Below are 16,771 nucleotides of genomic sequence, written 5' to 3' on the forward strand. Positions count from 1 at the left end.
CTCCACCCTATTCCCTGAGACCCTTATTGCCCTCCCCCTTGCAAAACCCCTACCCTCCCCCCCAAGATGTTTCCTACCCTCGCCCAAGGCCCTCCCTACTCTCCTTGCCCTGGGATCTCTGACACTTCCCTGGGTCTCCGGTCGCTGGGACCTATGGCTCTGGCAGCTCCGTGCAGTTTATCTTCCGCCCATTGCAGCGCAGTGACTGGAGAGCCTTGGTCGGCAGCTCTCCAAGGTGGGACTTCCTCTCGACTGAGGGGCAGAAACCCCTTGCCTTATGCCAGTCAACACTCATTAGAATGTTAAATGACAAGAGGGTTCTCAGCCCCCACGGTCTAAAAATACATCGAATCATAGAATTCCTACAGTGCAGAAGGAGGTTATTCGGCCCAGCAAGTCTGCACCGACCCTCTGAAAGAGCACCCTACCTAGGCCCAATCCGCCGCCCTATTCCCGTAACTCCACCTAGGGGCAATTGAGCATGGCCAATCTGCCTAGCCTGCACATCTTTGGACTATGGGCGGAAATCGGAGCACCCGGAGGAAATCCATGCAGACCATGGAGAACATACAAACTCCACACAGACAGTCACCCGAGGCCAGAATTGAACCCTGATCCCTGGCGCTGTGAGGCAGCAGTGCTAACCATGCCCCCCCTATTCAGGCCCAGGTCTTCACTGTGCTTCTCAGATATGAAAGATAAATTAGGACAGGGATAGTGCAACACACTACCCAGGGTAACATAAATATATATATATATTTTTTAACAAGAGTTCATTTCTATTTCCCGTGGCTTTCACTGACCTGGTCATCCAGTAGTAATTCACAGAATGCCGGAATAGATTTTGCCCATTCTACCAACACGAGTAGCTGCTGCTTCATAGATTCACTGACATCATTGATCGTGGCTACCTTCTTCATTGCAATATCAGCATGATGAACAGGACTTAGTGCAGACATCTACCAATAGAGAAAATTGTTCAATTAAATGAGGAGGCACTTGAAGGACTGTGATAACATGACGTGACTTCTGAAGTGAGGTACCAAAAACGAAAGGACAGTTTTACACCAGGAGGGTGAGTTAATTAGGTCAGCTCATTGGAGACCTTTAAGTGGCAGGGTGAGCTTCCTACTTAAAGACTAAAAGAGAATGAACATTTAAATGACACTGTTTGCACGGAATGATATTCAGGGACACTTTGAGGGTGAAAAGAAGAAACGTGCAGCATTTCAGTAACAATAATGTCACAAACAATTTGTGCAATTGTACATTTCAGCGCGGCTAATGCTTGCGAAGATCCAGAAATAAATGTAGCACCACGGTACCCATTCAGTTTGTCCAGCAACAGCTACTGAACAAGTCCAGCAGGTGGTGTCACAGTAGTCACACTCCAACCAGAAAAGAAATGAATAGCCCAAAGTAACAAATTATTTACAGACAGCTGACAGTTGCACACTTTTAATGCAGGAGGGACTTCCAATGGTTATGAAATAGGTCAAAACAGGTAATTGTCTGGAGATGCACAGCTTGGAAAATTAAATCAGGCAGGGGGAAGTGGAAAGGCCAACTCGATATTTTACTCATTGAAATGCAACATGACAAAGAGTTCTAACCATCCGCAATCCTGCAGAGGATTTCGTTACTGCTGTCCTGTACTTCATGGGAGAAATTGCGCAAAGAAAGTTGGAGAGAAGTTGAGGGAAAAACTGATGGATTCAGAGAAACTAGGGAAGGGGTGGGGTGGAAGTGGGTAAAAGCTGGGGAGATGACGAGGTAACAATGCTAGGCTATGAATATATATGACAGTCGGTTATTGTCATTTTAATTAATAAAGTCCTGCCAGCTGATCAAAAAGGAACAGTGGGCCTGGCCAAGCTGGCCTTTAATTGGTTCAGGAAGCGGGCGGTCGAGAGAGTCGCCTGTGCCGAATGTCCGCCCCTCTTCTGCGGCCATGTTCGTGACTGGGTGTCCCTGCCTCTGCCGGCACCATCGAGGCCTTCCGTGCACGGTGGGGCACTGCAGGGACTTTGGTGTTTTATCCACCCCTTTTATTACATTTTATTTTGCTGTTTTAAGTTTCCGTAGAGATTCTGCATACTTTGATGCAGTATCCCTTTCCGGGGCTGTCTTTTCAATTACCCCTCAATTTGTAGATTTGGTGAACCCAAAAGAAGCACGCACTCAAAATTTGCGCGCACGTAAATACAGAATGGGCGAGGGTAGGCTGGCCAAATTTGAATCCAGAAAAAAATAATATAGGACACATTCTGTTGTTTGGTGACTCGGCTGGCTTCAGGCTGAATTTAATGATCTTGCTACTTCCAATTTAGCGACATAGATGACTAAGTTGGTTGCTCGTCAAAAGAGGAAGTGCTGGATTAGATTCTTTCAAGAAATCTCTGACTGCAGCAAGGAGTTGCTGTTGGATCACAGTCAGAAAACAGGACTCAAAGCTTGCCAGGTGGGTTGGAGAATAAAGGAAGCAGGAAGGACCCCACCTTGGTTTTCTCCCGAAGCTGCTTGTCCTCACTTCAGCTGAGAAGAGAAATGTTCAAAATATACAAATGGTGGGTTTATCATGTGGCCTTCCCCTTCCATCTACCATGAGCATTCATAAAATACATTGCCCATGTATTCCAAATGTGACTTGATCAGCTCATGTCTGGAAGCTGCCTTAGCCAGGGGTCCCATTGTGCAAGTAATTAGTCTTAATGGCTGGTCTCCAACAGTTGAATACCTCAGGTGATTGCAAAATATGCCTTGCTACTAAGGCAGGGGATGTGAGTCCTTCATACTGCCCTAGAGTAATTAGGTGGATTCCTCCCACCCGGGACCAAGTCCCATGGCTGGGGCGGGATTGTGGAGTGTTTCCCGCTGTGGAGATTGACCAGAAATCGTGCCATATCATCTGTCCCCAAACTCATTACTTATGCATCGGGTGTTTTGTGCCATATTCTGTGGTGGGGAAAGCCGAATGGCACATAGTCCAACATTTGAACCAGATGCCTTATCGGAAAGGCGTCCAACATCTCTGAACCACTATTGAAGAAAGAGGGTAAACCTCCTGAAAACGAAGCTGGATTTAACGGGAGCATTTTGAGACCGGAAGATGGACCTTCTGAGGAAGAAGATGGATCTCCAGGCACATTCTAAGGCAGGAGGATAGATCTCCTCGATGGTATAGAATCTGGGGGATCCACCTGTAGATGCTCCCCCCACCCACTGCTGTGGTGTTCCAGAGTCCTGGGTTTCAGGAGGCCTCCATTCAAAACTGCTACCCTTTATCCTAAAACTATGACCTCTCATTCTAAATTGCCCAACACGAGGGAATATTCACTCTATGTCTACTTTGTCAATTCCTTTATCATCTTATATATATCAATTTGATCTCCTCTCATTCTTCTAAACTCTAGAGAGTATAGACCTAGGGAGGGATTCTCCGACCGCCCCGCTGGGTTGGAGAATCCCTGGGGGGGGCGGCGTAAGTCCTGCTCTGAGGCCGGCTGCCGAATTCTCCGGCGCCGGTTTTGGGGCAGGGGCGGGGATCACGCCGCGCCAGTCGGGGGCCATTGGCAGCGCCCCCCCCCCCGCCCCCCCCGGCAATTCTCCGGGCCCCGATGGGCCGAGCTGCCACCCGTTTTTGGCCAGTCCCGCCGGCGTGAAATGGACATGGTCCATCACGGCGGGACCTGGCTTGTCGGCCGTCTAGCGGGGTTCTCGGCGGGGCGCGGGGGGATCCGGCCCGGGGGGGGGCGCCCACGGTGGTCTGGCCCGCGATCGGGGCCCACCGATCTGCGGGCTGGCCTGTGCCGTGGGGGCACTCTTTCCCTCCGTGCCGGCCTCTGTAGGGCTCCGCCATGGTCGGCGCGGAGAAGAAATCCCCTGCGAACGCGCAGGAACATGCCGGCGGTTCTGCATATGCGCGGGACCACGGCGGCCCTTCGACGCCAGTTGGCACGCCGCCAATCCCTCCTCCGCCGGCCTAGCTGTGGCCTTACCAATGCCTTGTACAATTGCAGCAACACTTCCCTACTTTTGTACTCTATTCCTTTTGTCATAAATGGCAAAATTCCTTTCCCTCCCCTTTCCATTTTGTGATGGCTCCCATCAGCCTGTAACAGCAATCACAAGATAATATATAGTAACTGTGCTGCTTTCTAATATTATATATTTCTACATACATCTGCATCAGAAGAGCTCTTCCTCTCTAGACATGATTTACTCCATGCCTTTCCCCAATTTGACTATTGTATCGTCCATCATCCTTTCAAACCATAAAAAACTTGTTTCCATTTTCAGCAGTCCACCAAGATAGGTTGTTGGTGACTCAGTAACTCCATGGCTGTTGTAACCTTTACAGACCTGTAACACTTGTAAATATAAATACAACCCAAACACTAGATACATCGTAATTGTCACGGTTTGATTAAGTTTGATTCAATTTTAAGATACACATCTTTCTTGACATCAGCACATCTCAAAGTGTTTTGAAGTCAAAGAAGTGCTTTGAGAGTCACTGCTGTAACGTATGAAACATATGTTTGCCGGGAATACTCAATTTCTGACAGGTCCAATTTTGCTGGTAGGGGAAAGGAAGTTGGGTTGTAAATCACACAGGGGGGAACCCAAACTTCGCAGGACGATTTGGACATAGAAATCATAGAATCATAGAATTTACAGTGCAGGAGGAGGCCATTCGGCCCATCGTGTCTGCATTGGCCCTTGGAAAGAGCACCCTACTAAAACCCACACCTCCACCCTATCCCATAACCCAGAAACCCCACCCAACCGTTTTGGACACTAAGGGCAATTTAGAGTGGTCAATCCACCTAACCTGCACATCTTTGGACTGTGGGAGGAAACCTTGCACCCGGAGGAAATCCACACAGACACGGGGAGAACGTGCAGACCTTACACAGATAGTGACCCAAGCCGGGAATCGAACATGGGACCCTGGTGCTGTGGAGCAACTGTGCTAACCACTGTGCTACCATGCTGCTCCTAATAAATGGACCCCACTTTGGCTGTTCCAAATGACTTAACCAACAGTGTGGGAGTCACAAAGTGATGGAGTAAATGTGAAAGCTCTTGACAGGAGGATCAGTTTTGTTTAACTGTCAATACCTGGAGGAATTTTTAAAAAATCTCTCACTCTTCAAACTATAAAAGGGACTGGCTACAGCTGTCAATGATTGTTAAGCAATCCCTCTGTTGGACTAATTTGATTGACAGGCCAATTGGTATCGCATCAGTTCAAGACAATTTGTTCATTCATTCATTCATTCATTTATTTATTCACTCATTCATTGTCCGTCCATCCAGCATCCTAAAGGACATCTCACTCTATTCAACAGAGACAGTTTTCTTCAACTCATAGATAGAGGGACATCAGTCAGGGCAGGGCCTCCATTAAATACCACAGCCAATACGGGGATTGAACCCCTGCCATTGGCATTACTCTCCATCACGCTCTAGCCAACTGAGCTAACTGGCCCCCGACTGAAACCTTAAAGTGGCTGTTAAAGGATTAGAGACATGAACAGAAGTTTGTATATTATTATAAGAAATTAACCACTTGAGGAGATTTAAAAGCTTTGATGCTTTCATACATGTGTGTTTTTTTCACTGTCATGTCTGTTTGGTGAGAGCTGTATTAGATATTTACAATTTTAGTATTTTCGTGCCCACATCGTTTCTGAGGTTTACCCGAGGTAGATTCAGTGTCAGTTGGTATAGAGTTCACCAGGGGATATGAGAGGACAGGGTCACAGAAAAAGGGGGGATTGACCGACTGCAGGGGGGAGGGAGTATGTGTTCAATAGAATCCCTACAGTGCAGACGGAGGCCATTTGGCCCATCGAACGAGTCTGCACCACCCCTCTGAAGGAGCACCCTATCTAAGCCTACTCCCCATTCCTATCCCCGTAACCCCACCTAATCTGCACATCTTTGGACACTAAGGGGCAGGTTAGCATGCCCATTCCTCCTAACCAGCACTTCTTTAGACTGGGGAGGGAACTGGAGCACTCTGAGGAAACCCAAGCAGACATGGGGAGAACGTGCAAACTCCACACAGTCACCCAAGGACAGAATCGAACCTGGGTCTCTGGCGCTGTTAGACAGCAGTGCTAACCACTGTGCCACCATGCCGCCCTGTGTAATGGAGGTATGGGGGCCATGAGGATTGGGTGAGGGGGGGGGGGAGGGGGGTGAGTGGCAAAGTCTAGAGGACCTAAAATCTTCTAAGATAACTGGGACCAGGTCACAGAGAACTGAGCAAGTCTCCTAACCAACTGACCCACCTTCCTGCCTCCTAACATCTGTTTCTGGGATCATTGGGCCTAATTTCATCCCACCCACCCCCCAGAATGGGATCCTCACAAGTCGGGGCACTTTTTACCCAGGCATGTCTGGACATTCTCCATCCCGAGCCAAAATCAGCACCGGATTGCCACTCCAAACCCACTTACCTGCACTAAAATTCTTAACTGCCTGTCTCGTCCGACATTTCTGGCTGAGGCCGGGAGCGAATCAGGCAGCTCATCCCCGGCTCCAGTGTCAAAGTCCAATGGAAGTGTCATGATATGCAGACATGCAGATAATGATATACAGACAGGCACAGGCAGGCAGCTAATGAACACAGAGAACGGGACATGACCAATGAGCAGGCAGGACACTCAGGGGTGGTATCTCACTATAAAAGGCACGAGGCACTCACACTCCGCCTCTTTCCACTGATGAACATCTACAGAGTGAGTCAGGGTGTATTTACAGTATCACACCTCCAGCACGTGGCTAAGAGCTAGTCTGGTTCAGTCAGGCAGAGTAACCACACTTAGGTTAGCAGAGAGTCGAACTCATAGAGAACTGTGCTACTGGTTCAATAAATCAGATTGAACTAACTTCAAGGTCTGGAGTATCTTTTGGTTAAAGCTGCATCCAGTTGCAGCCTGTGTTATCCCAGAGTACTTAACACATCATGCTACCAGGAGACTGCTTAATCTGGTTGGTTTACCTCAGTCCATTCCGTGACGACCAGCGAATGTATCCCGGCACCATGGGGAAGATTCAGGCTCCTCACCAGCTCTGGACCACCGGCAATCTCAGTGCCAACTGGCGGACATTCAAGCAAAAGTTTCTGCTGTACATCGAAGCTTCAGATCTCGTGGGTGCGTCTGATGCAAGGAAGATCGCGCTTCTCCTCTCAACAGCGGGTGATCAAGCCATCGAACTCTTCAACTCTTTTCACTCCACTGAAGGCCAGGACAAGACAAAGTTTCAGACCATCCTGGACAGGTTTAACAGTCACTGTGAAGTGGACACCAATAAAATCTTCGAGCGCTACATATTCACACAGCGTCTACAAGGTAAAGATGAATCTTTCAACTCTTTCTTAACTAACCTCCGCTTGCTAGCGCAGTCCTGCAACTTTGGTGATATTGCTGACCAAATCGTTTTTGGAGTTCACTCTGATCCTCTGAGAGAGCAGCTACTGAAAATCAAGCATATGATCCTGCCAGTCGGCTTGAAACACGCACAGTGCATGAGCGCGCCAAAAATCGCTATGCCCGGTACAAATCGGCTGAAAATGAGAAACTTGCCTCCCACGAGGCAGAGAGTGTGCAGGCCATCTCCCGGATGCTGCCCCTCAGCATTGATGAAAGCGGCCATTTCGTGTGCTTTTCCCGGGGCCCCACGCATGCGCGATGCAAACCGGATAATGAAGCGCCCGACACCCGCTCTGCGCATGTGCGACGACGCGCAGAGCGTCAGGATGCCGACGTCATGACGTGCTCAAAATGCGGCAATGCCCACTTAAAGAAACACTGCCCTGCAAGAGGCAGGCGATGTTTAAACTGCGGGAAGCCTGGACACTATGCAGCCTTGTGCAGGTCTGCACCACCAGTCAGGGGCCAGTGCTCCAAATCCGACGACGACGCGATCAGAGTGTGCAACAACAATTACAGGATTCTGATCCTGGCAGCACAACGGATCCAGAGGAAGAATGCCTGGACTCCGCCTACTGTGTGGGCATCATTACCAAATATGAATATGCCCGACCCAACTCATCAAAAATTCAATCCATCCTCGCTGTGGATTCTGCGGACGAATGGCATGCGATGATGCAGGTCAACCACTGCTCCATCCAGTTTAAGCTGGACACAGATGCTTCTGCCAACCTCCTCTCACAGGCAGATTTCAAACGCATCAAGAAGCTCCCCAAGGTTCTTCCAGCAGCCTGCAGGCTCCTGGGCTACAGCGGAAATGCCATCACGGCACTGGGATCCTGCCATCTACTCGTCTACAACCGGGGCACCCATGCACGGTTACGTTTTGAAATTGTCAAGCCAGACAGGGCATCCCAACTTGGCGCGTATGACTGCAAGTAGCTGAACCTCGTGCAGCGGGTTTACACAACAACATCCTCCAATGTGGATCTTCAGGCCGGCATTGACAACATCCTCGCTCAGTATCCGGATGTGTTCAACGGGATGGGCACGCTGCCATATCGATACAAGATTCTGCTACAACCTGATGCCAAGCCAGTGGTCCACGCCCCACGCCGGGTCCCGGCTCCGCTGAGGGAGCGCCTGAAGGCACAGCTCAAGGATCTTCAGCAACAAGGCATCACTTCCAAGGTAACCGAACCGACTGACTGGGTCAGCTTGATGGTATGTGTTAGAAAGCCTGCGGGAGACCTGCGCATCTGCATTGATCCCCAGGATCTCAATAAGAATATAATGCGTGAACACTACCCCATCCCGAAGCGGGAGGAACTCACGAGTGAGATGGCACACGCACGATTTTTCATTAAGTTAGCTGCGTCACATGGATTTTGGCAAATCCAGCTGGATGAGTCCAGCAGAAGGCTCTGCACCTTCAACACACCTTTTGGCAGATACTGCTATAATCGCATGCTATTTGGCATTGTCTCGGCATCAGAGATCTTCCATCGCATCAAGGAGCAGATGATGGAGGGCATTGAAGGGGTTCGTGTGTACGTGGACGACATCATCATACGGTCCACGACCCCTGAAGAGCATGTTTCCCGTCTCCAGCAGGTATTCCGCCGTGTCCATGCCAATGGCCAGAAGCTGAACAGGTCCAAATGTTGCTTTGGCATGCCAACACTCAAGTTCCTAGGTGACCAGATCTCTCAGCATGGCGTGCGCACGGACCCAGACAAGGTCAAGGCCATCAAAGCCATGAAGGTCCCTGAAGACAAGAAGGCGGTTTTGCGCTTCCTGGGCGTGGTCAATATTCTGGGCAAGTTCATCCCAAACCTGGCCTCACACACCATGGCCCTAAGAAACCTGGTGAAGAAGTCTACTGCCTTTGAGTGGAAGGCAGCACATCAGGCAGAGTGGTTGGAGCTGAAAGCCAAGCTCACCACTGCACCCGTCTTGGCATTTTTCGACCCAGACAGGGAGACGAACATCTCGACAGATGCGAGCCAGGATGGCATTGGTGTGGTGCTGCTTCAACGCGATGACACTTCATCCTGGGCACCGGTAGCCTATGCATCGAGGGCCATGACGCCCACCGAAACAAGGTATGCGCAAATAGAGAAGGATTGCCTGGGTCTTCTCACTGGCATTCTCAACTTTCACGACTATGTCTACGGCCTGCCGACATTCACTGTCGAGACGGATCATAGGCCTCTGGTCCACATTATCCACAAGGACCTGACCGACATGACGCCTCGGTTGCAGCACATCCTCCTCAAACTCAGAAGGCACGACTTTGACTTAGTGTACACGCCTGGCAAGGAGCTCATCATCGCTGATGCATTGTCCTGCTCCATCACCTTGCCTAGTGAACCGCTGGAAATCATCCGGCAGATTGAATCACAGGTGCAGCTGTGTGCTAGCACCCTCCCGGCATCTGATGAGAAGGTGGTTCGTATCCGCGGGGAGACAGCCAAAGACCCCCTCTTGCAGCATGTCATGCACCACCTCGCCAATGGCTGGCAGAAAGGGCAGTGCCCTCAATTTTATAATGTAAAGGACGACCTGACGGTGATTGATGGTATCCTCCTCAAGCTGGACCGGATTGTCATTCCACTCAGTCTCCAGAGCTTGGTGCTCTGCCAATTCCATGAGGGACACCTGGGTGTCGAGAAGTGCAGACGCAGAGCCAGGCAGGCTGTCTACTGGCCCGGCATTAGCCAGGACATCTCGAACATGGTCCTCAACTGTGTGACCTGTCAACGCTTCCAGCCAGCGCAGAGCAAGGAGACGCTCCAGCAGCATGAAATCGAGACCACCCCGTGGTTCAAGGTTGGCATCGACCTCTTTCGTGCGAATGGTCATGACTACATGTTAATTATTGACTATTGCTCCAACTACCCTGAATCGTGAAGCTCTCAGACCTCACATCTCGGACCGTCATCAAGGCCTGTAAGGAGACGTTCTCCAGGCATGGTATCCCACTCACTGTCATGAGTGACAATGGCCCGTGCTTCAACAGCCACGAGTGGTCTATATTTGCCAAGTCATACCATTTCAAACACGTCACTTCCAGCCCACACTATCCGCAGCCCAATGGGAAGGTTGAAAAAGGGGTGCACATTGTGAAACAGCTCATCTGCAAGGCCGCGGATTCTGCTTCTGACATCTACCTTGCGCTGCCTGCATACAGGGCGACCCCACTGTCCACTGGCATGTCGCTGGCTCAACTCCTGATGAACAGGGACCTGCGGACGACACTTCCAGCCATACACTTGCCCAACCTGGATCACCTCCCGGTGCTGCAGAAGGTGCAGCAGCTCCGGAACTAGCAAAAGCAGGGCTATGATGCTCATGCCACCGATTTGCCCATGTTATCCCCGGCAGACACTGTCAGGATCAAGATACCGGATGGTGGCTGGTCTGCTCCAGCTGTCGTTGTTCGACAGGCTGCGCCCCGCTCGTATGTTGTACGTACGGCTGATGGTTCTGTTGTGCGACGAAACAGATGGGTACTGCACAAAGTTGCCTGCCCGCAACTGCTTTCTTCTCCGTTTCCGTCCGTTGTTTTGCCATCTCCTGATACCTCGAACTACGAGGCCACCAGTCAGGCTTCCATCCCATCTGTTGGTAGACGTTTTAGTTGCTGTGATAGGAAGAGTCTAAAGTTCTGTTCCTTTTTCACAAAAACACCTTTATTTCATTCCAACAGCATTTGCACAAAGCTCTAACCATCCACCGCCTGACAGGGGCCACCTGAAGTCCCATTACATATCAGTGTCAATTAATGGATACTTAACATAAATGAGACAACTAATTGCAATGTCTCTTAACCCATTACTTAACAGTCTCCCCGTCCTTGGAGAAAAAAAAAAAATTAGGTGAAAACAAAATTTCAAGAAACTCAAAAACACACACATGATCCCCCCCCCCCTCACTTTCTTTTTGTTTGGACAAGAAAGAAAAAAAAAACAGTCACCGAAACAAGCGCCCTTCATTGACAATATCCAAAAGTTTCTGTGAACTCGCCCCTCTTTTCGTAAAACAGTTTGACAGTTGATAGCTCCTGTCGACCCATTTAATTTTTGTTATTTCCCCTCTGTCCAACATCTGCTTCAAACGTGTGATGTCTATCCGTAACCTCTTTTCATTGGCACTTTTTGTACAGTGCACATTTTCCCACAGGGATTTATTGTCAATGTGACAGTCAATAGGTATATTACCCAAATCCCCTAATCCCAACATTTCTGTCAATATCATACTTATATAGAAGGCCATATCCACCGCCTCTACAAGGCTTAACGTCTCAGCAGCCAAAGTGCTTTTTACCACTCTCCTTATTTTCTTTGTTTCCCACACAAGCGGGCAACATTTACCATTGTTCCCCAAAAGGAAAATTATAAAACCTCCTGCGCTTGAAACCCCATCACATAAATTTACGTAGGACGCATCACTATAAACTATGAGTTTCAAGTGCTTAAGGTCACATAAAACCGGGAACTTCAAAACACACTCCTGCATTTTTAGTTTGGCCAATGCTTTATTTGCTCTTATTATGTCTTCCACTTTGGGATCATTCATTTTTGTACTCAACTCTAAGACATCAAAACTCATGTCCGGTCTAGTCTGTCTACCTAACCAGTTCAGTTGCCCAAATAAACTTCGCAGTTGCTCTTTTTCTATCTTTGAAACCATTGCTTCTTTTTGTGAAACTCGGCCACGACTAATTGCTATTGGGGTGATGCTTTCCAAATAAGATTGCTGACGTAAAGTTGCCCCTAACTTAGTCTGTCCAATTTCCAGTCCAATATATTTAAATGCACCAGAAGCATGACTTCCAACCCTGAATTCTTTCCTCAAACCAGAGATTACAATAGCTTCAAAATCACTAGTCCCACCCCACAAAAAATCATCGACATGCATCATAAAAATGCCAGAAAGAATCCCTTTATAGTGCCAGTAAAACATTGCAGGATCTGCTTTCAAATGGCAACAGCCTAACTTTAACAAAACTGACCTTACCGAAAAATACCAGACTCTAGATGCATCATTTAATCCATATAAACATTTGTTCAACTTCCAGAGTACCCCTTCTGTGTTAGCTGCTTCTTTAGGAGAACAGAGAAAAATGTCTCTCTGGAGCTGATGCCCCTGCAAAAAGGCAGCTTTTATCTCTATAGATTTGCATTTAGGAGAACGGAGAAAAATGTCTCTCTGGAGCTGATGCCCCTGCAAAAAGGCAGCTTTTATATCTATAGATTTGCATTCCCATGCCTTTGTGGCTAATAGAGCCAAGAAGATCTTTAAAATAACCTTTCTTGCTGTAGGTGAATCTACCCTTAAATCCTGATCGTCTAAGTTTTCTTCAAATCCCCTTGCCCACAAGCCTGGCCTTTGCCTTATAAGTTCCATCCGGATGAACCTTTTACGTGCAAATCAATCTGTGGGATAGAGCTCTTTGTCCCCTATCCGTGTATACCCCAAATTCACTCCAACTATGCAATTCTTGCTGTTTAGCTTCTTTAATAACTTTTTCATCTAATTTATTTGAAGCCACCAAAATCTCACGTGCATGTGGGCTTCTACTCCTATTAGTATTCGTAGTCTTACTCATGTTCCGAGATCTTGACAAACTACGTCCCCTCTCCTGCCTGGTATCTCGTTCTGTACTGCTACTGCTTGATCTTCCCCTTCTGCTGTGGGATGTCCTTTTAACAGTTCTCGACCTTTTCCTGCGGACCTGCTCACTATCCGATGTACTATCTGAACTGGCACTGCGTTTCTGTGCCCTCCATTTTTGAACTTTATTTTCCCAATCCATTGTCTTGACTCCTTCCCCTGAATGCTGTACATTCAACCAATGTTTATACTTTCCAGTGGCCTTCCCTGCTCTACTAATAACAGTTGCATCCTTCCATTAACTAGACCCTTCAGGCAAGTATGTCACTTTTGTACCAACTTTTGGCAGTTGCCCTTTCGGAAAAATGACCTGTTCTAATTCATCAGAAGTGTTGTGTTCCTCCACAGAAACCCTGTCTATATCAGTTAATTGGTCTTCATAGTTCTGTAACACATGCGTACCAGATGACTCTGGTTCCTCATCATGTCTGTCTGCTGTGTCTAAGTTTGAAAATTTGTAATCTGTACCCATTATCCTTGATGAATGTACCCTAACAGTTTGATTACCATGTTGCAAAATAATTGTTTTGCCATCTATGCCTATGATCTTCCCTGGGCCTTTCCATTCATTAGAATTGTCTCTCTTATAGTATACCATGCCTCCTTGCTGAAAAACGGCATCTGATGGCGTTACGTTTTGTCTTAAAGCTCTGTGAATTCTTTCAGAGACTTCTGCTTCCAAAAAAGCTTTTCTACTACTATGTAATTCACTTAAATGTTCAGCAAAACAAGAGCTAAGTGTAGTCCCCTCCCAAGCTGGAGGCTGGTCATCCAAAATGGATGGAATTTTAGGATTTCTACCAAACACTAATTGATAGGGACTATAGCCCCCAACCATCTGCAATGAATTCTTTGCATGTACTGCCCATGCTAAAGCTGAATTTAGCCTGCAATTTTGTCGATCTGCCTTAATTTTCCGAAGCATGTCATCGATGACAGCATGATTTCTTTCACAGGCACCATTACTAAATGTGTTTTCTGCAGCCGTATTCATAACTCTGATATTCATGTTTTCACACATATCCCTAAACTCATCATTAGCAAATTCTCCCCCATTGTCCATAAGGAATTTTGCCGGTGGACCCATTCTTGTCCCTATCCATTTTTTCACGATTTAATCCAGAATTACTCTCTTTTCTTTACTTCGTACAATCGTTGATTGACTAAATCTGGTTGCTAAATCTACAAATGCAAAATAAATATATTATTTGCTTTATCCCAGATCTTAAGGTCCATGGCCACAATGTCGTTAAAATCCCTGGCCAAAGGTAGGGTTACTATCGGTCGTGCTGGTATCCTTCTGTACTTCCTACAAACTTCACAGCGGTCACTAACCTATTCTATCAGTTTAGTATAGTCATCATCCCTTACCCCTGCATCCTTTAATACATTTTTCAGCCTCCGAGGAGACGGATGTACAAATTGCCTATGCAGTTTTAATACCACAAGCTTTTTATCAGCTAAAGTCCCATTTTCAACTGCCATTAACACATCCTTAACCACTCTACTTGAAATATTATTTGTCAGTAATGGAATACAATAGTGTCCCGACTGTGTAAATTGTAAGTCCACCGTCTTTCCAAAAACTGTTGCCTTATCCTGTTCCATATCCAGTTTCATGTGTGCTTTCTTCATCGACAGTCTGCTCAGAAGCAAAGGTATCTCACTTGATACAACATCCGTGCTAATGAAATGATTCACTCCCGCAATATTGCAAGGGATCACCACTCTTTTCAGCGACTTCAGTGTATTATCATCCCCAAACCTGAAACTTGTGGAACTTTCAAATTCCTTAACCTTGTTACGATTTTCAGCATTCAAAGAGTCCAGGTAACATTTTAACCAGTCAATTCCACACACAGTAGATGTGCAGCCACTGTCCAATACAGCACAGTTGAAGGATTCTGCAACCAACACCCTCATTACCGGCGTAAAGCTGCTTGTCAATAGGACAATGCCTTCTTTCTGGTCACTATCTTTTTCCTCTTCTGACTCTTCTGTGTCATGTGTTGCTTCAAACACTCTATCATAACGAGTTGGACAGTTGAAAGCATAATGGTATTGAGAGTCACAACGAAAACATCGATTTATCATGCCCCGTACATTTCTGGGGTTCATCTTCCTATTGTAGGTTCTAACCTGGGTTTCTGTCTTCATAATTTCCTTGTCTCGGTCTCCTTCTATAGCCTTGAGCCCTGTTCGTAGCCATACGATTTCGCCATCCGGTTAGTAGTGTATCTTCCATATTCTGCCTTATTGCAGGCTGACTGACCTATTTGGGTCATCAGAGCCAACGGAATCGAATGTTTCCACAGAAACTTTTGTAAAGCTTTTGTCATCTGTTCGAATAAGGTATCCTTATCCGCAAACTGAACTCCTGTCAAAACCAAAGGAGCCTATCCATGTTGCTCACTCTAGCACAGTCAAGTAATTTAAAGGCCAACACAGACTGTGGAAATTCCAGATTGTGTTTCTGCAGCCTTTTATATAGTCTGCCAAATTCCATTGTATAGTCTTCCATGGAGATATCCTCCATTTTCCGGAACTTATCAAAATCCGACCATGCTTCATACGCACTTAACAAGTCATCTTTCTTATAAATCTTATCCATATAATGTAATAAAGTCTCCAGACCCTCTTCTGAGTCTAACTCTTCCAATTCCAGCTCAGAAAGCACTTTGTTTCGGATTTTACTGCCATATGGTAGAGAAAGAGCCAATGCCAGACCTTGTTTTCTCTTTCCCAAAGCAGTTACCTTAGTCCACATAGCTACTGCACTTCTCCATTGGTCGTACGATTCCCTTTCAGAAAATAAGGGAGGATAGTCATATCCAGCCATCTTTATCCTCGGTTCCGCCATATATCCCTTTTTTTTTCTTTTCTCACTCACTCCTTGGTTTGATCTGGAAAAGTTGCATCTTTCAACCCTTCACATTTACACAGCAACCATCCTCTGCTACCAATTGTTAGACGTTTTAGTTGCTGTGATATGCAGAGTCTAAAGTTCTGTTCCTTTTTCACAAACACACCTTTATTTAATTCCAACAGCCTTTGCACAAAACTCTAACCATCCACCACCTGACAGAGGCCACCTGAAGCCCCTTTACATATCAGTGTCAATTAATGGATACTTACCATAAATGAGACAACTAATTGAAATGTCTCTTAACCCATTACTTAACACTGTCAAGGCGCCGTCGTCCCCTCCACCACCTCTCCGGCGGTCGACAAGGATCAGATGCAAGCCCCAGAGACTGGACTTATGAACATTTGTTTTGTTTGCTATGTTCTGTTTTCTCACATTAGACAGCTGTCTTCAGATGTAAATATGTTCACATATGCCACCGCTTGTAAATATGTTAATATATGTCACCACATGTAAGTACGTTCCCACGTGCCAACAAAACATTTTTAAAAGGGGGTGATGTCATGATATGCAGACATGCAGATAATGATGTACAGACAGGCACAGACAGGCAGCTAATGAACACAGAGAACAGGACATGACCAATGAGCAGGCAGGACACTCAGGGGTGGTATCTCACTATAAAAGGCACGAGGCACTCACACTCTGCCTCTTTCCACTGATGAACATCTACAGAGTGAGTCAGGGTGTATTTACAGCATCACCCCTCCAGCACGTG

The 16,771-nt window shown here is 47.0% G+C and overlaps 1 protein-coding gene across 2 annotated transcripts in view; it reads right to left on the reverse strand.

Moving 5' to 3' along the window:
* Window positions 1-16,771, reverse strand: part of LOC140430420 (hepatocyte nuclear factor 4-beta-like) — a 122,811-nt gene that overhangs the window by 20,538 nt on the left and 85,502 nt on the right. For both annotated transcript variants that reach the window (XM_072517892.1, XM_072517893.1), the window contains exon 5: window positions 804-959. In XM_072517892.1, coding sequence (XP_072373993.1) covers window positions 804-959 — 156 coding nt within the window. The remainder of the gene's footprint in view (window positions 1-803; window positions 960-16,771) is intronic.

Source organism: Scyliorhinus torazame, chromosome 10 (genome assembly GCF_047496885.1).
Source record: "Scyliorhinus torazame isolate Kashiwa2021f chromosome 10, sScyTor2.1, whole genome shotgun sequence".
Taxonomy (NCBI): domain Eukaryota; kingdom Metazoa; phylum Chordata; class Chondrichthyes; order Carcharhiniformes; family Scyliorhinidae; genus Scyliorhinus; species Scyliorhinus torazame.